This window comes from Peromyscus maniculatus, chromosome 22, assembly GCF_049852395.1.
Source record: "Peromyscus maniculatus bairdii isolate BWxNUB_F1_BW_parent chromosome 22, HU_Pman_BW_mat_3.1, whole genome shotgun sequence".
NCBI classification, from domain to species: Eukaryota; Metazoa; Chordata; class Mammalia; order Rodentia; family Cricetidae; genus Peromyscus; species Peromyscus maniculatus.
In genome coordinates this window covers 38,801,291-38,824,675 of record NC_134873.1, presented here as the reverse complement: position 1 = coordinate 38,824,675, position 23,385 = coordinate 38,801,291, and the positions used below count along the sequence as shown (strand labels likewise).

At 43.8% G+C, this 23,385-nt stretch overlaps 1 protein-coding gene across 3 annotated transcripts in view; it reads right to left on the bottom strand.

Moving 5' to 3' along the window:
- Znf512 (zinc finger protein 512) overlaps window positions 1–23,385 on the bottom strand; it is a 44,544-nt gene that overhangs the window by 7,823 nt on the left and 13,336 nt on the right. For 2 of the 3 annotated variants that reach the window (XM_076559391.1, XM_076559392.1), the window contains 8 exons: window positions 17,971–18,155; window positions 17,188–17,292; window positions 16,847–16,930; window positions 16,041–16,165; window positions 15,226–15,312; window positions 4,446–4,544; window positions 3,421–3,588; window positions 1,329–1,520 (listed from right to left, as the gene is read on the bottom strand). In XM_076559391.1, the coding sequence (XP_076415506.1) occupies window positions 1,329–1,520; window positions 3,421–3,588; window positions 4,446–4,544; window positions 15,226–15,312; window positions 16,041–16,165; window positions 16,847–16,930; window positions 17,188–17,292; window positions 17,971–18,155 (1,045 nt within the window). Of the gene's footprint in view, window positions 1–1,328; window positions 1,521–3,420; window positions 3,589–4,445; window positions 4,545–15,225; window positions 15,313–16,040; window positions 16,166–16,846; window positions 16,931–17,187; window positions 17,293–17,970; window positions 18,159–23,385 lie in introns of all 3 variants that reach the window. The other variant, XM_076559390.1, reaches the window with a different exon arrangement.

Here is a 23,385-nt window from a genome sequence, read left to right as displayed (position 1 = left end):
TAGAACCTATAGTGTAAACTAAGTATCTAATAGAGCGAGTCTCTATGCAGAGCTAAAGACTGCACATTTGCCGAGTCAACCAACTGCAACTCATGAAGACTGTGTATGGGGCTGGCGGGACAGCTGAGGAAAGGCACTTTCCTGATGACCTAAGTTTAATCCATGGGAGTCACGTGATGGAAGTTGTCCTCTGACACCCATATGCACCCCTCCCCATAAATAAAATAGAATTTTTTTTTTTTTTTTTGGTTTTTTCGAGACAGGGTTTCTCTGTGTAGCTTTGCGCCTTTCCTGGGACTCACTTGGTAGTCCAGGCTGGCCTCGAACTCACAGAGATCCACCTGGCTCTGCCTCCCGAGTGCTGGGATTAAAGGCGTGCGCCACCACCGCCCGGCTATAAAATAGAATTTTTAAAAATAGGTAAAGACTGTGTGTGTGTGTGTGTGTGTGTGTGTGTGTGTGTGTGTGTGTGTGTGTGTGTGTAATGTAATTTCCAGATACTATTCTTGTCACTATTTCCTAACTAATACAGAATTACAATTACTTTGTTTTTCCAGCACAGGGTCTCACGGAGTAGCCAAGGCTGGTCTTTAATATGCATGCTCTACCCCTTGGTCTCCCCAGTGCTCTGTCCACCACCACACATGGTTCAGAAACACTTGTAAAACAGTTACTTTGTATCAGCTAGTTAATCTAGAAACGATTTAAAGTATACAGGAGGTATGCACAGATTCTAGGCAAATACCATACCACCTGGTATAAGGTGTTTGAGCATCCATAAGATGTTTGATCGTCCATAGAATACCATCCTTTGTGAGGTTTTTCTGCAACTAATTCCTCATGAATCATGAGGGAAGGCTTTGCTGACAGTGATACATTTTTCCCACAGTACAGTTTCAATGAATGACTACAAAAGCTATGAAATAAGTGAAAGTCGGTCATTAAGTAGCACCACAGTTACACTTACCACAGGAAAGGTTCATCAATGAATGCTGACCAAAGCGGGTAGAGTATAAGACAGAAGACCTTTGTGCAGGCTTGGCCTCTACTCCAACTATGCACTAATTAAAGGACCAGTGTAATTTTATCACTGAGTTACCCAGAAGACACACGCTTGCCAACTGATCAGTTAGCACCACAGAAACTTTTTGCTGATCACATCAGTACCATGTATCTTCTGACTCGATGCATCAAGAAGGTCCAACATTGCCTGGATGGTGTTTCCATGGAAACCATATGGCCTTCAACCTAAGCTCAAGAAAATGCCACACAAATCCATACAGGGAAACATCTATAAAATATCGAGTAGCAGCAACACTTGACCTTACCTTCCGATCATCAGGTACCAGGTCCTGGAGCACCTTCCTCTTTGGCCATTCCTTGGTCAGCTCAGCAGAGGCCAGCTCCTGCAGATGGTACACGGCTATCTTGGCAGAACGCCGCTGAACTCGGCCTCCGCCCTTTGCTTCCAGATTCATCTCCTTCAAACAGTCTGTCTGTCCTGATTCTGGGAAGAAGACCTGCAAGAGTGAGCCATGAAAACAAAGTGGCTTCAGTCACAGCCAGTGATTACACACGATGCCCTTCTTAGCAGGATAAAGTCTATGACACTAGCACACAGGGGTAAAGACAGGCAGAGCCTCGGAGTTCACTGGCCAGGCAGTCTTGCTAACAGGGCAAGTCCCAGAGGCATTTCGGAGTTCACTGGCCAGCCAGTCTAGCTAACGAAGGCAAGTCCCAGAGTCATTGCGAGACTCCACCTTTAAAAATAAGGTGGAGTGAAACTGAGAAAAGACTCTCAATGCAGACCTCTGACTTCAACATGCATGTTCACACATGTATGTGTACACACACACAAACACATCCACACACATATTCCCCCAACACACAAAGGGTAAGGCAGAAGGAGGAGATAGCTCAGTCCGTTAAGGTTGGTCCCCAAAGCCCACATTGAAAAGACAGGTGTGGTGGTGCACACGTGTCATCACACTCGTCATCACACTCGTAACCACACCACTGGAGGAGCCGAGACAGGAGAACCTCTGGGGCTTTCTGGCTGGCTGCCAAGCCTAGCAGCCTGGCAGACCTAGGCCAACGTCTCAATAAAACAGGGGGGCAGCCTGGCAGACCTAGGCCGATGTCTCAATAAAACAGGGGGACAGCTACTGAGGGATGACACCTGAGGTTGTCCTCTGGCCTTCACGTCTGCACACCCACATGCACCTGCACACAAATATGTACATGCACACACATGCACGAGCACACAGACAAGTGTGAAAATGTAATATAAAAACGGAGTCAAGACCAAAGAAAAAATGAAGAACAGAGACATTCCTACAAAAAAAAAATCTAAATAGGAGGGAATGTTTTAGTTTTAAAAATATAGTAATGGGGGTTGGAGAGACTGCTCAGCAGTTAAAAGCATTTGTTTCTTGCAGAGGACCTGGATTTGGTTTCCAGCACCCACATGGTGTCTCACAACCATCCGTAACTCCAGTTCCAGGAAATATGGCACCCTCTTCTGACTTCCATGAGCACTAGGCACTCATGTGGTGCATATACACACATGCAGGGAAAATATTCATGCATATAAAATAAATCTAGAAAAATTAATATAATAACTAGGGCTTGGGGAGATGGTCGACGGATAAAGTTCTTGTCACGCAAGCATGAGGGTTGGAGTTTGTACCCCAGCACCCACAGGAAAGCTGGGTAGGCACAGCAGCCACTGGTAACCCCAGCACTTAGGAGGCAGAGACAAGGACAAGCTGGCTAGCTAGACTATCCAGAACTGCTGAGCTCTGGGTTCATTGAGCAAGAGAACCCACCTCAATAAATAAATACATGACCAAGGAAGACAGTCAAGGTCTACTTCAGACCTTTAAATAAGTACACATACATGCATGTGCACCTGCAAATACAAGTGTACCTACATACAGGCAAACACATATATGTTGTGGTGGTTTGGATGAGAATGGCCCCGTGAGCTCTGATGTTTGAATACTTGGTTCCCAGTTGATGGAACTGTTTGGGAAGGATTAGGAGGTGTGGCCTTGTTGGAGGAGGTGTGTCACTGGGGTGGGCTTTGAAATTTCAAAGGATTCTTGCCATTCCCAGTGCGCACTCTCTCTCTGTCTGCTACTTGTAGATCAAGATGTGAGCTCTCAGCTGCCCAGCTATGATGAACTCTGACCCTCTGGAACCATGAGCCCGATTAAACACTTGCTTGTAAGTTGCCTTGGTAACTAAGACATATGTGCATCATACTGTCTTGCTCTCCCGCCCTTCCATGGAAGAGACAACAAAAGCCTTCAAAGAGTAAACAGGACACAAATGAGGAAGCAGGATCCACAGAAGATACAAGGAGGAGTGCCAGGCACAGCACACATCCTCAATGTCTTGAGAAGAATCAATACTCACAGGCCCGTGCTCTGACCTCATGTGATACGCAAGCCCAGCCTTTGACCTGTATGGTTTTCCACAGTGGTGACATTTCAGGGTCAACTTCTCCAGCTCGGCTGCCTCTTTGCCACATTTTCTAACATGGTACAGATATCCCATGATGCTGGTGAAGGTACTGGAACAACTCTGAGCATAGGGAAGACGCCTATGTTAGATTTATACATGTTTCACATGATCCCTCAATTTCTCAGAAATCATCATGCACCACAAACCACAAAAAGACAGTGAGACTACAAGATGCTCACCTGCATTTCCCATTGGCACAACCCTCCTTCTCCTAGGCAACCCTGTCTATGAGCCATATTGTCAATCAGTTCACTGATCACTGAGAAAGTATAACCACACACCTACTCTGTGTCAGAGCTTCCTTCTTGGATTGTGACCCAGTCCCACCCCAGTATCAACTACCCAGCAACAAACAGTTCATCATAGTATGAGATCATGGGAATCACCTTCATCCCGCTAAAGAAGCAGCCCCTTTGTGGGGCTGGAGAGATGGTTAAATGGTTAAGGCCACTGACTGCTCTTCCAGAGGTCCCAAGTTCCCTTCCCAGCACCCACATGCAGCTGACAACTGTCTGTCACTCCCAGATCCGACCCCCTCACACAGACATACCTGCAGGCAAAAAACCAATGCACATAAAATAAAAGTAAATGAAGAAGAAGAAGAAGAAGAAGAAGAAGAAGAAGAAGAAGAAGAAGAAGAAGAAGAAGAAGAAGAAGAAGAAGAGGAAGCAGCAGCAGAAGAAGTAGCTGCAGCAGCCCTTTTGAGCAAGGGGGATGAGGGAGAATATACTTGTGAAGAGGAGAAAAAATAAAGAACTATCAATGACTACAAGAGATCTGAAAACGTAGGTACCATCTGACGCCATCAGATGGCAGAGGAGGAATTCTGCAAGGGAAGAGGAGGACGGATGGGAAAGAACAACAGACAGACAGACCTGAGACTCCGGGGAGAAGGATCTGCTGCCCCGGGCTCTTACCTCACGCATGCACCTGAGCTTTCCCATTCTCTTTAGAACTGTTCGCAGCCGCTCCCTCTCGCTTGGCTCATCTACTTCGTCTCCTGCCTTCAAAATTGGCTGAAAAAAAAAAAGATTAAACATGATTTACGGAACAAAAACATAACAGCACCCCCACTTCCAGATGGCATGAAGTAAGTACAATGGACACACAAGTTCTCATCTCTACCTCCCAGTAGAGGATTAACCTAAACAAATACCCTATGGTCCAGCGCTAAGATTTCACCCTATGCAATTCCAGCAATGAAGAGTCTTACCTCCTCTATTATGAGGTACAAGGGCCAGATCCAGCTTCATTGAGCTGTCTATACTCACTAAGTAAGAGACACATAAAACATCACAACAGCAGGCCAGCCAAGATGGAGGAAGCCAGGGATCTACTGAACTCCTTGTCCCTGCATCTTCATAGCAAGGATCAGCAGCATCAAGTGGGGAAATATTTCAGGACGGACTGCTGATCCTGGCTCCCAAGCAACCTGAAGAAGCACCAGGTGTGCATATACTGAGTACATGCAGCAGCCTGCATAAACTCTGCTGCAGCAGCAACAAATGATCTGAATGCAGCCACGGGAGCTGGGCTGTAAATCCTCCTCAACGTCTGGCTGAAAACCTACAAGATGCTTCTCTGCGGCAGGAAAGACCCCAGTGGTGGTGTGCTCCACCCTGAGAATTGGACCCACAGAGGCCAGCTTCTCTTACTGTGTCCTGGGCTGCAGCACCCAGGATTTCCTAGTTGCCATAGCTGCAGCCTGGCCTTAGGTCTCCTATATGCCCAACCTTCCAGCAGACACGGTATCCTCCCCGGGTTCCACAGAGCTCTTCTCAGCCTTCCAGAGATTCCTGGTCTCTTGCTTGACATCAGAGTACCAAGAGGGAGGTGGCATTGCAGACATGGAAAAACCACGCTTAGGATGATTCTTTTGTTTTCTTTTTTAAAGATTTATTTTATTTATTTGTTCACTCATTTGTTTGTTTGTTTTTTGAGACAGGGTTTCTCTGTGTACCCCTGGCTGTCCTGGAACTCACTCTGTAGACCAAATTGGCCTTGAATTCACACGGGTCCACCTGTCTCTGCCCCCAAGTGCTGGATTAAAGGTGTGCACCACAACACCGGGTGATTTCTTTTCTTTTTGATTATGTGCATATATTTGTGTAGGGATATATAAACGTGAGTGCTAGTACCTGTGGATGTAGGAGCTGTCAGATCACCCGAGAACTGGAGTACAGGCAGTTGTGAGCTGCCCGATGTGGGTGCTGAGAACAGAACTCAGGTCTTCTGCAAGAACACTACATACTCTTAACCAGTGAGCCGTCTCTCCAGCCTCATCAGCCCAGGATGTTTCTGACTCTTTAGGGAACCCTGTAGGTCCCAGGGAGGTCTTCCTGTTGAGCAACTTCTGTGTCTTATACGCTCTGTCCCTCTAAATTGCTAGAGATAGGCCTCTGCCACTTTCACTGAGCTGACCCAAAACTATTGTTAATGTCCCCACAACTCATCATGTCGTCTGTGGATTTCTAGTCTAGAAGTGGAGTTGTTGCTTGTGAGTGTATTTCCTTCCATGGATAACTGCCCACAAGCTCTCTGGGTGTCCCAGGCTATTGTCCCCCATTCCTATCATTCTGAGTTAAAAAAAACAAAAAAACAAAACAAAAAAAAATTGTCTTGGTTGAGACAAGGTTTCACCATGTGGCCCAGCCAGATGGCCAGGTGTAACAGCAATCTCCCACCTCAGCTTCCTAAGAGCTGGAAGGGCACAGGCCTGTGCACTGTGAAACTTTTGAAGATTTTCCTCCCTTCTTGCCATAGTTTTAATATTCATTGCCCTGGTGACCAATGGATTGGACATTCTCACATGTTACCTGAATATCTGAAATGCTCACATGCAGCTAGGTGTGATGGTAATACCAGCGTTTGAGAGGTAGAAATAGTAGGATTAGGAGTTCAAGGTCAGCCTCAGCAACACAGGGAGTTTGCGGCCTGTCGTGGGTGGCTGTTTGTGCCTTGCCCTGAAGCACCGCCCCGAGTGAGGCAGCAGGTAGCTGCGGGGGACCTGCCCCTGGGCCATGGCCACCAGGGACCCTTAAGACCTGGGATGCATGTACGTATGTGCGCTCTCTTCTCTTCGCTACCTTGTGGTCTTGGATGCTGGTGCAGATCAAGGCAGAACTCTCCTGAGAACCCCATTGGACCGTGCCCCACCCCTCCAGGATTCCACGACCAACTCTTTAATTCTGGTTGTGAGTTAACCCCAAAATAAATTCCTTTGACCATCAAATAGACTCTGTGGATTTCTCCCATTATCTGGTGCTCATGTGGGGCAAACTCCAAATGCCCGGGTGGCCTCTGTCCTCAGCCTCCATGGCTGCTGTGGCACACTTTCCACACTTCCTTGTCTCTTTTAAACTACCTGCTCCTCCTGGGGACTCAGTGCTTACCCATTTGGCCCAGTCGTGGGCATCAATTCCCTATTTTGAGTTACTAGTTGCACCTTACACACTCCTCCCCCCAAGCCGGGTCCTGTATAGCCTCTGAGTACACCTAGTGTGTGCAGGCGTGAGAAGAGGTGGCTGCCTGCCCACCCCTGGCTTCCCGGGTCCTGCCTGCAGCTGCCGCTGGCCATTGCTAAACTTGTTCGATGGGTCTTCAAAGCTAAAACAGGTCAGGGTCTTCGGCAGGACCTGCTTCAGTGCGGCATCTACACTTGCTGGCTGACCAGCGTTACACCCAAAAAAACATCTCAAGAACTGAAAGACCAGCAATCAAGGATTTCATCCAAGGTAAAAGTACTTGATAATTTTATACCTTAAAACTGATTAATAACTAAACAAATTAATAACATTTTCTTTACAAATTTTGAATATTCTCAAAAATGGTGGAAAATATTACATCACAAGAATTAAAAAAAATTTTTTGCTTGTATGATGAATGAATTTTTACAGGACATATACAAACTTCTGAGTTGTATCTAATATTCACTATTATGGTATTTAGCATAATAATTCATATCATATAACTGGAAAATTGGCTTAATAATGATAACAAAAATAAGGCATTAATGAGACTGATGTAAGCTTTACAAGATAGTAATGAAGACTTAAGTAAAAGGATTCTTTCTTTGGAATCTGCCAATTTACCACAAGAACTTCAGTCTATTAATAATAAATGAACAACCAGATTTGATTCTATTGATAATAAGTATGAATACTTAATGGATAAAACAATGACTCTCCAGAGCAATGTTACCACTACTCAGATAATATTCATTATTATTATTATTAAGAAATTTTCTACTCATTTTACATACCAACTACAGATCCCCCCTCCTCCCTCTTCCTGTCCCCAGCCTTCCCCCTCAACCCACCCTACTCTGATAATTTATAAAGAAGAAAGTTTATCGCTAACTGATAAACTAAGGTCTATGGAATCGTGTTTCAGAAGAACATAAAAGGTTGCATGATTCCATGAAATCTCTAGAATCCTTTACAACAGAGGAGGTTCAAATGCTGCAACAGACCATAGTTACTCAGTTGCAAGTTCTGGAAGAATCTCTCAGTAAAAATGACAAATGACAATAGGCAGAAGGGCAAGGCCATACAAGTCACAACATTGCCAGATAGCTAACATACAATGGCTTATCCTGTCACCATCCATGAGAGGCCAGCAGATGATAGACATCCTGAGCCATATGTGGAATATATGTTACAACCTATTCCTATGAGAGATTTAGAAAACGTTAAGGAAGTGGTGGTCACCTATGGTACACACTCAACATATGTAAAACTGATGTTAAATATGTGGTCTTCCATAAATAGAATCATACCAGATGATTGGAATCAGTTAATCTCAGCTGTTTTAAAATATAGCCAGTAGTTATAATCGAAAAGCTGGGTGGGTGAGAGAGGAAGCTAGGATCTTGGAACAGCAAGGTAAGACCAGAGGTTTTGAGAGCTCCCAAGATCAAATTATTGGCGAGGGACATTTCATTGATAGAAATATACAAGCTACTTTTGATGAGCATACATTATCCCTATGCCACACAGTAGCTCTAAATGCTTGGGGGAAATTCCAGAATCAGGAAAACCAACTGAGCAATACACAAAAATTTTCCAAGGCCCACAGAACCGTTTACTGATTTTTTTTAACAAAGGCTGACCACAGCTATAAAAAAGGCAGTGTCAGATAAAGAACTAAAACAAGTATTAACTGACCTTGGGGTTTAACAACTCTAATGCAGAATGCAAAAGAATACTTATACCATTAAAGGTCAGGTCAGCACCTTTGGAGGAATGGATTCAATATATAGACATTGTTGGGCCTCTTAACTATGGTAATGAGACTTGTAGGAGAGGCAACTTCCAGAGGTGGAAGGAGGCCTTGAAGTACCAAATGTTTTAACTGTGGTACACCAGGTCATATGAGAAGAAATTGTACACGGGGTGCTCCTAGAAGCAATACTCCTAGAAATAACCCAAATGAGAAACCCCAACCTTCTGGATTATGCAGAAGGTGTAGTAAAGGCCAACACTGGCCAATGAATGTAGATCAACAATAGATAAATAAGGCAAGCCGTTACTGGTGGGAAATGCCTTGGGGGGCCTCTTGCAGGCCCCAACCTGAACATAGTCCAAACATTTCCAGCCACTGTGGAGGAAATTCCTCTCCAGGACAATTAAAGAACCCTGTGTCTAATGTAAAGAATAATACTGCACTGGATGATAGAACTGCTCTGAGAGATGAATCAAAAGTTCCAAAAAAACACCATAAAATGAGTATTTTGGCAGACTTCCATAAATAAACAAAGACCAAATCTTAGAGTACGAATTAATGGAGTTGTTCTGGAGGGCCTGGTAGACACAGGTGTAGATGTGACCATAATTACACTAAAATCAAGGTATCCGAATTGGCCTCTTCAAGGGGTAAACATCCAATTTCTAGGGGTTGAACCCTATCTCAGGTAAAACTAAGTTCTAGATGGGTTGAATGTATAGGGCCAAAAGGACAGAGAGGAAGGCTGAAGCCATATGTGGCAAATGTAGCAGTGAATCTTTGGGGCTGAGATCTATTACTGCAGTGGAATATCCAGATTAAATTTCCTACAATCTCAGAAATGGAATACAGACCAATTCATGTTTCTAGAAATAACATTAAGATATTATAACAAACAGTCACCAAACATTCATGCTGTACATAAACAGAGCACAACTGCTGTTGAACTCTCAGAAGTACCAACAACCCTACCTTTAAAATGGCTAACTGATAAACCTATCTGGGTGAGACAATGGCCTCTGACAAAAAGAGAAACTACAAGCTTTAGAACAGCTGGTTCAAGAGCAGTTAAATGCTTAACACAATGAAGAATCTACCAGCCCTTGGAATTCTCCTGTATTTGTTATGAGAAAAAAAAGTCTGGTAATTGGAGTATACTGACTGATCTAAGAGCCATTCACAAAGTAATTCAGCCTATGGGCTCCCTACAGAAGGAGAGATCTGCCTGCCTCTGCCTCCTGAGTACTGGGATTAAAGGCATGCACCACCACCCAGCAAAAGACTGTTTCTTTACCATACCTTTACAAGAAAAGGATAGAGAAAACTTTGCCTTCACAGTACCTACGTATAAAAATTCCCAGTCAGTCAAGAGGTATCAATGGAAAATCCTCCCACAGGGAATGTTAAATAGCGATACTCGGTGCCAATATTTTGTGGAAAAAACCATTGTAATAATTCATGTGAAATTTCCACAATCAATAATTTATCATTATATGGATATCTTATTAGCTGATCCAAAGTCAGGTACCTTAGAGAGCATGTTTGAAGAAGTAAAGAAAAGTTTGCCTCACTGGGGACTACAAATTGCTTTTCAGAAAGGATACAAAGAGGAAATTCTATTAATTACTTAGATATCAGATAGATCTCCAAAAGGTACAACTCAGGAGATATCAATTGGAGATTCTTAATGATTTTCAAAAATTATTAGGAAGCATTTCAAACTTACAGACCATCATTGGAATCTAAAGATGGACTAGTAAATTTGGCCAATACCATAAAAGGGGACAAGGACTTAAATAGTCCAAGAGAATTATCAGCTGAAGCTGAGAAGGAATGGGCTGTAATAGAAAAGAAAATGTGAGAGGCACATGTGGATCATGTGAATCCAGAACTTAACTGCATTCTGGTCATACTCCCCTCCAGACACTCCCCCATAAGGATTTCAATGCAGAGGGAAGGTATTATATTGGAATGGATATTTCTACCATGTAAACCAAGTAAGAAATTAAAAATTTATGTAGAAATGATTTCTGATTTGATTCTAAAAGGAAAAGTAAGACTTTGTCAATTGACAGGAATGGACCCAGCAGAAATTGTAGTACCTTTAACTAATGAGGAGATTTCTTCTTTATGGAAAGATAATGAATACTGGCAAAGAGACTGTAGTAATCTTTTGAGAGAAATTAGTAACTGTTATCCCAAAAGCAAGAGAATAGAATTCATAAAAAGAACTGAATGGGTCCTTCCTCACATTGTACAGCAAAAGCCAATTTCTGAAGTCCCCACATTCTATACTGATACAAATAAATCAGGGAAAGCAGGATACAAATCAGGAGACTTAAGTATAGTGGTTCAAAGCCCAAATAATTCTGTACATAAGGCAGAACTGTATGCTATTCTTACAGTACTAATGGATTTCACGAAACCCCTCAATATTGTCACTGACTCTCAATATGCAGAGAGTTGTTTTACATATTGAAACTGCTGAATTTATTCCTGATAATACAGAATTAACTTCTCTATTTATACAATTATAGGAAATTATCAGAAATAGGGAGATATATATCAGATCCCATATGGGTCTGCCAGGTCCTCTAGCACAGGTAATGATGAGATTGATCAGTTACTAATAGGTAATGTGCTAGAAACCTCAGAATTACACAATAAACACCCTGTAAATAACAAGGGTTTTTGTTCTTGTTTTTTTTTTAATTTTTCGAGACAGGCTTTCTCTGTGTAGCTTTGCGCTTTTCCTGGAACTCACAGAGATTCGCCTGCCTCTGCCTCCCTAGTGCTGGGATTAAAGGCGTGTGCCACCACTGCCCAACAATAACAAGGGTTTGAAGAAGAATTTCTCCATCATTTGGCAACAAGCCAAGGAAATTGTAAAAAAAAAAAAAAAAAAAAAAAAAAAAAAAAAAAAAAAAAAAAGTTGGACTTGTTCCTTCTATAACCAAACTCCATTACCTGCAGGAAGCAATCCAAAAGGCATATGAAGAAATGAAATTTGGTAGCTAGATGTGTTTCATTTCACAGAATTTGGAAGACTAAAATAAAATATGTACACCATACCATTGACACTTATTCAAGATTTCAATGGCAACTCCTACGAGTTCTGAAAAGGCTGATTCTGTGATTACACACCTATTAGAAGTTATGGCCATCATGGGAATACCTGTACAAATTAAGACTGACAATGCACCAGCATATGTCTCAAATAAAATGAGACAGTGTTTTTTCTTTCTTTTTTGTATTACAATTACAATATAAAGCATATTACAGATATACCACACAATCCTACAGGCCAAGCAGTCATAGAAAGATTTAATCAAACTTTAAAAGGAGATCCTAAATAAACAGAAAAAGGTAACAATGACCCCTAGAAATAGACTGCATGGTACTCTATTAACCCTGAATTTTCTCAGTGCTGATGAGAAAGAGACAACAGCTGTGGAGAGACATTGGCCAACAGAAAAAATTCCTGGGCTAAACCAACTGCTTTACTGCAAAGATGTGATGACCTTGGAACGGAAACCAAGATATGTCCTATGTTGGGAAAGAGGTTTTGCTTTTGTTTCTGCAGGAGAAGAAAAGCTATAGATACCAACAAAATTAATAAAAAATCAATTTGAACAGGAGAAACCCCTTGATAAGAAGAAGTAAAAGCTTATCCACTGATGTGACATCTCTACAAGTTATAAGAAAAACTCAACAAACAAAGGTTGGGGCAGGGTTCTGTTTTCTGTCTTTACAAGATAATAGGAATAACCATCTTCCAGAAGTCATAAGGCCTTGGATACCCAGGTGTCTACAGCAGAAGAAAAAAATCTATTGGTACCAATCTACCCAGGGTAGTATCTCACTGCCTAACATCTATATCTCTTTAACTCTAGAAAAGTTGTGATCCCAATTCAATTATAAATCAAGCTGGCTTTGGAGTTAGAATGTGACTTTCTCCTTCTCTAAACCCAAACATATTGCTAAAAGAAAAATCAGGAGATTCTGTCTCATATTGAAAGAGTTGCCTGGTATGGAACAGAAGAAAATCAATAATTTATGGACCATTGTCCTCTAGATTCCATTTCTTTCCATGCTTGTCCTTGCTTTCAAAGATATCTTTCTCTATCCAGAATAAATCCAAAACTTTCCATCTTGGTATCAAAAATGTTCAAGTTTTCCACAGTAAAAAATAAGTTTTTCCAATAGTAATCTCTGAAGTCTGCAGAAGGAAAATGGGGGTCCACAACGATGACTCTACCCAGTCCAGAATGATGCCATGATACCCACATTCATGCCAGCTGGGTGGTGGTGGTGGCAGCGGCGGCGGTGGCGGCGGCCTTTAATCCCAGTACTCGGGAGGCAGAGGCAGGCGGATCTTTGTGAGTTCGAGGCCAGCCTGGTCTACAGAGTGAGCTCCAGGATAGGCACCAAAACTACACAGAGAAACCCTGTCTCGAAAAACAAAAAAACAAAAAACAAAAAACAAAACAAACAAAAAAAAAGATATTTTGTGTATTGTCACAATTTTTAGGTCATTGTTCTTTTATTGTACATTTGTTTACAGACTGTTTACCTTGTTTATGTGAAGCCTTAGTCATTAAGTTATTCAGGTAGATAAAACTTACAGATTTATAGTCACCCACGCTTGTCATCTTTATAGTTGTTAGTTAGGTTGTCCAGATTTACAGATGCATAGGTCAGATAGACAGGTAATCTTCAAACACTTTATAGACCTAGAGAATATGGCTTATTTAAATATAACTTAGAATTCTGTTGACGTAAGACACAATTGCTCTTGGCAGAACTGATCTGATCTAGAGAGAATGTTGGGCTTCTAGACATTCCCGTTTGGAAGTTTGTCTTCTTGGCACAACATGGCCTGGGCAAAGAACTGCCCTTGCCTCGACTGCTGATAGTATGAATGCTGTCCCTTCTGAATGAGTGGGACACAAGGAAAGGTGACTACTGAACTTTGCCAAGAAAGGGTAAGATGGTCTTTCAAAATTCTTGCTTCTGAAAATGGTCTGTCAGATATTCTAGGGCCCGTAGCCAATTTGGATGCCCCAATGGTGCTAAGAAACTTTAGGTGACTGTCCAGGCTGTCAGCTGTCTCTGTCTATTCTCGAAAGATTTCCGAAAGTTGCTCGCGTCCATCTCCCATTTTCTCGGGTATTATTATATTCCTTCTCAGGTCTTTGATGAGATTGAAGACTAACAGTTACAGTTACAATCTTCTTGTATCTTAGCTAGAACATATTAAGTATTGGATTCAGGTTCTTCAGGATAGGACACCTTTTGGAATGGTCTCTGTAATGTGCCATTTACCTATGTTCTAGATTTCTCTGGATTTTAGTATGTGTCTCTTGTTTGATGTTGCTCTTGTTGGTGGTTGTTCCATTTGTTTGTTATACCCTTTTTTTCTCCTTGGTAATTATTTCTATTGTATATAGTTTTGTGTTAGGTTAGACCTTTCTTCCTTATACAAAAGGGGGAGATATAGTGGGTGGTTGTTTGTGCCATGCCCTGGCACCACCCCTAGAGAGACATCAGGTAGCTGCGGGGTACCTGCCCCTTGGGCATGACCACCAGGGACCCCTAAGACCTGGGATGCATGTACGTATGTGCACTCTCTTCTCTTCGCTACCTCGTGGTCTTGGATGCTGGTGCAGATCAAGGCAGAACTCTCCTGAGAACCCCATTGGACCGTGCCCCACCCCTCCAAGATTCCGCGACCAACTCCTTTATTGTGGTTGTGAGTTAATACCCCCGAATAAATTCCTTTGACCATCAAATAGACTCCGCGGATTTATCCCATTAGAGGCCAGCCGGAGGTACATTAGATCCTGTCTCAAAACAAAACAAACACCGACTAAACCAGGACCATGTCTATAAGGAAACTGAAGCAGGACTGCTGCAAATTGGTGGCCAGCCTGGGTTTGTGAGTTCCAAGCAAGACTGACTATAGGGTGCTACCTGAGGGAGGAAGAGGAGAGGGAGGGGGGGAAGGAGGGAGGGAGGGAGGGAGGGAGGGAGGTGTTTTCACATCAATTTCTTGGTGTTCATGAATTATACAGCAATAAACATGGGTGTGAAGTATCTGTGGTATGGTGTCTTACAGTCTTTTAGGTCTATGCACAGGTATGATGTAAGTGACCATAAATACTTATGTGGTTCTATTCTTGACTGTTTGAGGGAGCCTCCATATTCACTCACATGATGGTACATCAATTTATATTCCTACCAACGGTGGATAAAGATTCCTCTTTCCCTCATACTTTGTATTTCAAAAAAAACAAACTTAAAAAACTTAAAAACATAAATATTTATGTGTATGTATATGTATGCATGCAAGTATATATATATATATATATATATATATATATATATATATATGCACATATACATGTATGTATGCATGAATGTGTGTGTATATGACCATCACATAGGCTCACAAAGAACACAGGAAACTCTTACCAAGCTATTATGATTGGCCATCACATGATACTTCATCCCTGCCAGTGAATGAAGCTGTTTCCCACAATGATGGCAGGTAAACATTTCCTGAAAAGAGAGAAGTCAGTCAGTGTTCAGTGCCAGATGCTCAGGGGGACACAGAAGGTCACTAAATGCCACCAGCTGGGCCAGGCCAGCCTGGGTCACTTCTTCCTCATCGCACGTTATGGCCTGAATCTGATGTTGCCCACAGGCTCATGTGTGGAACACGTGGTCCCCAGCTGGTGCCATTGCTGGGGTGGGGGGGTCGGTGTGGAACCTTCAGGAGGTGGGGTCTGGCTGGAGGAGGGTGGCTTAGGAGTCGCCTGCTTCCTCCTTGTTTTTTTATTTATTTTTTGTCTTGATTCAACTGCCACGGGAAAAGCTCTGGTACAAGTTCCTGGCACCTACAGATGAGTCACTCCAGCCGTCCCACCTTCCCGGCCACCATCGGGCTTATGCCCTCTCTCACACCATGAGTCAAAGCAAACGCTCCCCTTTAACTGTTGGTCAGGAATCTGGTCCCAGTGACATAAAACAACACAGCCCTCAAGGCTGCTGTCATCCCTTCTGCATTCTACGAGAGGAAACCAAGGTCCACACGTTAAAACAGCAACAAGTAGAACAATTAAACAGACGTGCAGAATCTGTGTTTTCTCTATTGCACACTGCTGCCCCTTAGTAACTACAACAGACTGCACACACACTACCAGAAGTCTACAGTTTAGGTAAACAAACAACAACAACAACAACAACCAAACCATCCCAACAGTCAGGAAATGCACAAAATGGCGAACCTGTTTGCAGTTTTCCATGTGCTTCTTCAGACCCTCTATAGTCTTCCTCCCCACTGCCTGGCAGGTAGGACAGGACACACTGCCTTTATCCATGATTTCTAGGTACCATTTTTCCTCCATACTTCCTGCCAAGGAAAGAATAGGACGCTGTAATCTGTAGCATTCTCCGGAAACAACAAGCTTAAGTCTACAATTGAGGAAAAGTATTATGGTTTCTTTCTGAAAAAGAAAAATGGTTTGCCTTGGTAGGCGACAATGAATAGACTCCTGAGGTATTTAACTTCCACACATAACTGCAGAGTTCCAGAAACTTCTACCTAGTTCCCCATGATAAAAACCCATCTGAGGCTCACTCCAAAGCCCGCTGACACACACAACTGGGTACCACTTTTCAGACCGTGATTTAAGAAAAAGATGCTGAGACATGTAAAACCATTGTCTGAGATTGTTCCCCTACGTGCCTGAGACCACGCTAAATGTGTTTTATGTCATTTACATTGTATAATTCTCATACTTTTTGTCTGCTTACATACAAGGAAACCCAGGGCTGTACAAGGAAAACAGACTGAGAAAGGGCAGGAGGCATAATGTGCCAAAACTTAAAAGTCTGCATGACCCCAAACCAGCAGCTGCTGCTTCCAAGAACTGCAGCGAGGCTTGGTAGAGTGCATGCCTGGCACAAACCAAGTGCTGGGTTCAAATCCTCACACAGACAGAAGGAGAAGGACAGAGGGAGGGAGAAGTGAGAGCCTCATCCGGCACATCCTTCCTCACAGAAACAACACACATTCAAAGAGAAAGCATACCTGCAGCATAAACTGGCGGTTCCTTCCGGACCCGGCGAGCCTGGGGTTTTGGGTGAGGCTGAGCTTTCGGCCGCTGCTTCCTCCCTGACATGAGACAGGAACTCAGAAATCTGAAGTCTGACGTGTCGACTTTACAGGCCGCTTCCCCTTCTCTTCAGACGAGCCCCCCCCTCCCCGAAACTGAGTGGAACGGTACAGGAAGGCGGGTGAAGGCCATTCCCTCACCCAAATTCTAGGGGCTCCAAGGCCAACCAAGCCTCCAAACCAAAGGCTTTCTCCCTCAGGCCTTAAAGGATGACGCCCAGTCTCTCACAGAAGGACAGACAGTGCAGGGGCCCTACCATAGAGCTTGTGCTTCTTCTGAGGAAGCTCACGGTAGTCTTCATCTTCTTCCTGCTTGATTTTCCTTTTTCCTTTGGCCTTCTCCTTTTCCTGTGCACCTGCGCCTGACACACCACACAACAAATGTCTGTCAGTGAACTCCCGGGCCAGCCTCCAAAAACTTACCACAATACCACCAAAGGCACGGGTCACCAGGAAACACCCTCCCAGAAAAGCCTGAGGAAACTTGGTGTAACAGAGACTCCCTCTTCCTTTTAGACCATCTTTCCTCAGAAACCATCTGCTCTTCCTTGGCTTAAGGGCCTATTACGTTGCTCTTGACTGCGACTTAGAACTACAGAAGCAGAGCTCAATAAAGACGCTATGAATCACTGACTGTGACCCTCCAGCATACACTACCATGATAATCTACTGCCCAGCCCCCACATTCCCAAAAGCAGAGGGCAACAGAAGAATAAGAAAAAAAGGTCAAATCCCATGAAGAAGAAAGCTGCCGGTAAGTGGGACTGGCAGAAACTCACTCCATCGACAAAGGATGGTCATGAAGTTAACAGCACCCGACAGACTAACTCCTTAGCATCTGTCCAATCAAGCTGGTTGCAGTGTAAGCCCAGCACTCTGAAAGCTGATGGAGGAGTATCCTAAGTTGGACTCTAGCTTGAGTTCAACACTGAACCTGAAGCCAGCCTGAGCCCCACGGTCAAAGCCTGTCTCAGACAAAATCGTGTCTAATCACCGATGGCGAGCAGCCTGTCTTAGAACTGCGAGTCTGAAACGGATACCTTCCACTTGTGGCGGGGCGGCCAGCTTGGCCCGTCTCATCTTCATCCAGTAGGTGGACTTTCGGAAGGACACTGGGAAATCACTCACGGGTTCACATGAGGAGGCGGACGATGAGCCACTCAAGGAGTCGTCATGGGGGATTGTGTACTGGAAGCTATTATCCTTGATGGAGCACTGGGTCCTGCTGCTGACACAACACAGAAGGATGTACCACAGAGGAGGCTGGAGGAACCGCCTATCCATTCTCCTTATATTGTAAAATTATAACCAGGTTAATAACTTGTGCAAAACTATTAAGACTGGTTTTTGTTTTGTTTATTAAAAAAAAAAAAAAAGCTGGGCGGTGGTGGCGCACGCCTTTAATCCCAGCACTCGGGAGGCAGAGGCAGGAGGATCTCTGTGAGTTCGAGGCCAGCCTGGGCTACAGTGTGAGTTTCAGGATAGGCTCCAAAGCTACACAGAGAAACCCTGTCTCGAAAAACCAAAAAAAAAAAAAAAAAAAAAAAAAAAAAAAAAAAAAAAAAGGGATAAAGAAAACATGCACACACCAAAACACAACACTGGTTATAATACCTAACAATTCCAAGTCAATTTAACACAGCATACACAATTCTTCTTACACTCAGTGCAGTCACGGTAAGCAGACAACACAAATGACCCCTCTGCAGCCCAGGAAGGCATGCCTTCCCAGAATACTCTGCAAAAAGAAAGCAGGCGAAGTGATAGGGTGCACCGTGACGGCTCACACGCTCCCTGGATACATAGCCACATGTATCCCATCTGCCCTGTCTGAAAGAAGAACCATAATCAAAAGGCTTCTGAGCACAGAGGAAAAGAACAGTCTGTGGTTTCTGGTGTGAACCACCCTCCCCCTCAGCCTCCCTTCCCAGCGCTGATATGGGGCCCTGGCCTACTTATGGAACACAACCCTTAGCTTTCACAGCTTAGAACAATGCTGTCTTGTCTTAGGGAAGCTACCCAGAGAAGCCTGGTTCAGATTTCTCAATCAAACTGGTCGTTAAGAAAAATTACTGATGCTGGGCAGTGGTGGCGCACGCCTTTAATCCTAGCACTTGGGAGGCAGAGGCAGGCGGATCTCTGTGAGTTCGAGGCCAGCCTGGTCTACAGAGCAAGTTCCAGGACAGTCAGAGCTACACAGTTGCCGATGGCCATTTCAGAGGAGCAGCAGGTGGCAGTTGACTTCAGGGTGTCAGCCCACCAGGAGGGAAGTCCCTGATGGATGAGTCTCGGATAGGCAAGGCCATGAGACCACAGACTCCAGAATGTCTCTTGCTTTTGCTGTGCCTTCACATGTTTGCAGCTGCCATCTTTCTCTGGTATCTGGCATGGTGTGAATGGGTGTAGGGAGATCCCCTCTGCCTGTAATGTAGTGTATTTATACCATGGAAACAACCTGTCCTACTGGGCATTTTTACCTGTGGACTATTAAGAAGATGATTTCTTCCTAAGATGTACTGTCTAATTGATAATAATAATGTTAGTTTAAATAGCCACACAGACTATGGCTTAGGTTAATGATTAAGAAAAACAATTTAGGGGGGCTGGAGAGATGGCTCAAAGGTTAAGAGCATCGACTGCTCTTCCAGAGGTCCTGAGTTCAATTCCCAGCAACCACATGGTGGCTCACAACCATCTGTGATGAGATCTGGTGCCCTCTTCTGTATACATAATAAAGAAAGAAAGGAAGGAAGGAAGGAAGGAAGGAAGGAAGGAAGGAAGGAAGGAAGGAAGGAAGGAAGGAAGGAAGGAAGGAAGGAAAAGAGAGAGAGAGAGAGAGAGAGAGAGAGAGAGAGAGAGAGAGAGAGAGAGAGAAAGAAAGAAGGAAGGAAGGAAGGAAGGAAGGAAGGAAGGAAGGAAGGAAAGAAAGAAAGAAAGAAAGAAAGAAAGAAAGAAAGAAAGAAAGAAAGAAAGAAAGAAAGAAAGAAAGAAAGAAAGAAAGAAAGAAAGAAAGAAAGAAAAAAACAATTTAGGGCCAGGCAGTGGTGGCACACGCCTGAAATCTAAACATTCTCAGCACTCTGGAGGTAGAGGCAGGTGGATCTCTGTGAGTTCAAGGCCAGCCTGGTCTACAGAGTGAGTTCTAGGACAGCCAGGGCTACACAGAGAAACCCTCTCTCAAGGAGAAAGAAAGAAAGAAAAATTGCTGAGAAACTCAATGTGTCACACATTCCCTAGGTCACTCACTACACAGTAGCACACGGTTTTTAGAGTGTGCCAAAAGACCTCTAGGACCTCCCTGTGCCAGTTCACAGCTATGAGGCCCACTTCAGACCCAGAGAGTGAGAAAGATCACTCTGGCTATTGCCCAAAAGATAGCCCAAGGGTAAACAGTAATCAAAGAAAAGCCAGCTTGCTTCACCAGAAGTGGTAAATTCGGCCTGTGGCACAGGCTTACAATCCCAGCACTCGGGAGGCTAAGGCAGGAGTTCAGCCTGGACTACATAACCAGACTCTGTCAGAGAGGAGAGAGAGAGGAGAGGGCGGGAGAGAGGGGGAGTGGGGAGTTGAGAGGAGGGGGGAGGGAGAGGAGGCGAGGGGGGGAGAGGAAAGGGTTTTAAATGTGACAGCTAACAACTCTGGAACTACACAGTTGTTAACTGCATCAGAGCAGTCTGGCAGCCTGGCAGCGGCGGCGCACACCTTTAATCCCCACATGGAGGCAGAGGCAGGAGGATCACTGTGAGTTTAAGGTCAGCCTGGTCTATAGAGCGAGTTCCAGGACAGCCAGAGCTACGCAGGGAAACCCTGTCTCAAACAACCAAAAACAAAAATAAAGCAGTTCAGCATATAGAGACCTAACTGGATTAAGGGGATACTGCTAAGTACAAAAGGAAACAGAACAGGATCTCTCTTACAATGGTATCTCAGTAAAGTTAAAAACAAATATGTATATAAAGCAGATCTGATTTTAAGAGATTCATAAATAAGGACAGACACATTTGCTTATATGGTTTCTTCTGAGATGAAGTATAGTTGGTTATTTTTTACTCAAATTTTACTCTTTGGGGGCCCACAACCCAGTTCCCAAATAAATCACACGGAGTCTTATTATTACTTACAAATGCTCAGTCTTAGCTTGGTTTGTTTCTAGCCAGTTTTTCTTAACTTAAATTATCCCATCTGTCTTTTGTCTCTGGGCTTTTACCTTTCTTTATTTCTGTACATCTTTTCTTTCCTTCTTATTCCGTGTCTGATTGTGTAGCTGGGTGGCTGGCCCCTTCTTTTCTTGCTCCTTGATCTTTTTCTCCCCAGATTTCTCCCCCTATTTATTCTCTCTGCCTGCCGGCCCCATCCATCCTTTCTCCTGCCTCACTATTGGCTGTTCAGCTCTTTATTTAGACCAATCAGGTGTTTCAGAAAGGCAAAGTAACACAGCTTCACAGAGTTAAGCAAATGCAACATAAAAGAATGAAACACACCTCTGCATCGTTAAAACAAATGTTCCACAGCAAAAACAAATGTAACACACCTTAAAATAATATTCCACAACAGTGAAGGGGACAGAGTAAAACACAAAAGGTGTCATTATTCTAGGAGTCGGGGAACAATTATCAGCTGACTGTACAAGGTCCACTATTATAAATTATTGTAAATTTGATATGGAGCAGTCCTGGAAGGTGTGGCAGAATCAGCTGATTACAACGATAAACTCCAAAGTGTGCCTTAAACAAAAGGAGGTGGGCTGCACAGGGGAGTAAAAGCAGGGAAGTGACTCATGTGCCGTCACTTTCCTGAGGATGTTCCATGGCTCCGCCACAAGGATGGCTTCCTCCACATCAGACTACAGTGCACATTCATCTTGAGACCACAGGAAGCTGGCCCACAGTGTGGGGAAGTGTGGAGAGGAGAAAGAAAAGAAGGGGACTGTGTAATTCTGTGCATACAATCACACAAGTCACAGCGTAGCCTGAGCTATGTATGTGGAAGACAGGGACATACTCAGATCAGCCTGGCAAAGACTGAAATCTAATATAAGACTTGAACTGAGTGAACCAATCAATAAAGAACAGCCTGGAGCACAGAAAAGACTTGAAACAGCGAAGTCTTAGAGCAACTATATGGCCTATCTGCCAATGGGACAAGCCAGACAGACCATAACAGCAAAGAGATGAAGAACACAGTTGAGGTTTCCACCAGTGCCCTCAGAAGGTGTGTCAACACGTACAGCCTCAAACTAAATGAACAGCTAACAAAACAAAACAAAACAAAACAAAACAAAACAAAACAAAACAAAACAAAAAAAAAAAACTAGCAGCATTCCCTAGGAGGGACCCAAACCCTACAAACATGATATACAACTTTCTGTAACACACAGAGAACCATGGAAACGTGAGAATTTTTTAAAGCAACATCATTAGCAGGTGCTGAACCAAATATGCTTCAGATACTGGGAATGGTAAACACTATGTTAAGCAATTATGCAAACTGCCTAAGAAGGAAAACATATCAAATGAAGGGTAGGACTTAGGGGTACTCAGGAAACATAAAAACGAACTACATGAAATTTAAAACTCAAAAATGCAGTGTTTGAAATAACTGAAACGCCAAAGGGAGAAGAGAAACCCAGCTAGATAAATGCACTGGGGATGGGGACGACTCAGTCAATGCAGTGCCCACACCCAAGTACGAACATCTGTAATCCTAGTACTGAGAGGCAGACACAGAAGCCTGCGGGGCAGCCAGCCTGGGAAGGTCAGTGAGAGCGCTCAGAAGGAAGAGGGGCTTGCCTCCAAGCCCGACTGCCTGCGTCTGATCCCCAAGACTTGAGCAGTAAAAGGAACCAACTCCTACAAGTTGTGCTCCAACATCTGCACAAGTGCTGTAATAAATAAATAAATAAATAAATAAATAAATAAATAAATAAAATAAAAAGTCAACAAATTTTCTAGGTTTTTATTTTATGTGTCTGACTGTTTTGCCTGCATGTATGTATGTGCAGTGATGTATTCATGGCACCTATATGAGTCAGCAGAGGGCTTCAGATCCCCTGCAACTGGAGTTACAGATGGCTGTGAGCCACCATGGCATGCTGGGAATTGAACCCAGGTCCTCTGCTAAGAGCAACAAGTGCTTTTAACAGCTCCGTCTTCTCTGCAGATGTCCTCCTCCCCCTGAGTCTCCCCTGCCCCACTCAAGACAGGGTTTCTCTGTGTAGTCCTCACTGTCCCAGAACTCCTTCTGTAGACCAGGCTGGCCTCAAACTCAGAGAGTGCTGAGATTAAAGGTGTGTGCCACCACTGGCATGCAACATTTAAAAAAAAATAAGGGGGAGAGTAATTGAGGAAGACAATCAACATCAGCCTCTGGCTTACACACACTCCTGCATGCACAAAGACACCGCACGCACGCATGCGTACACACACACACACACACACACACACACACACACACAC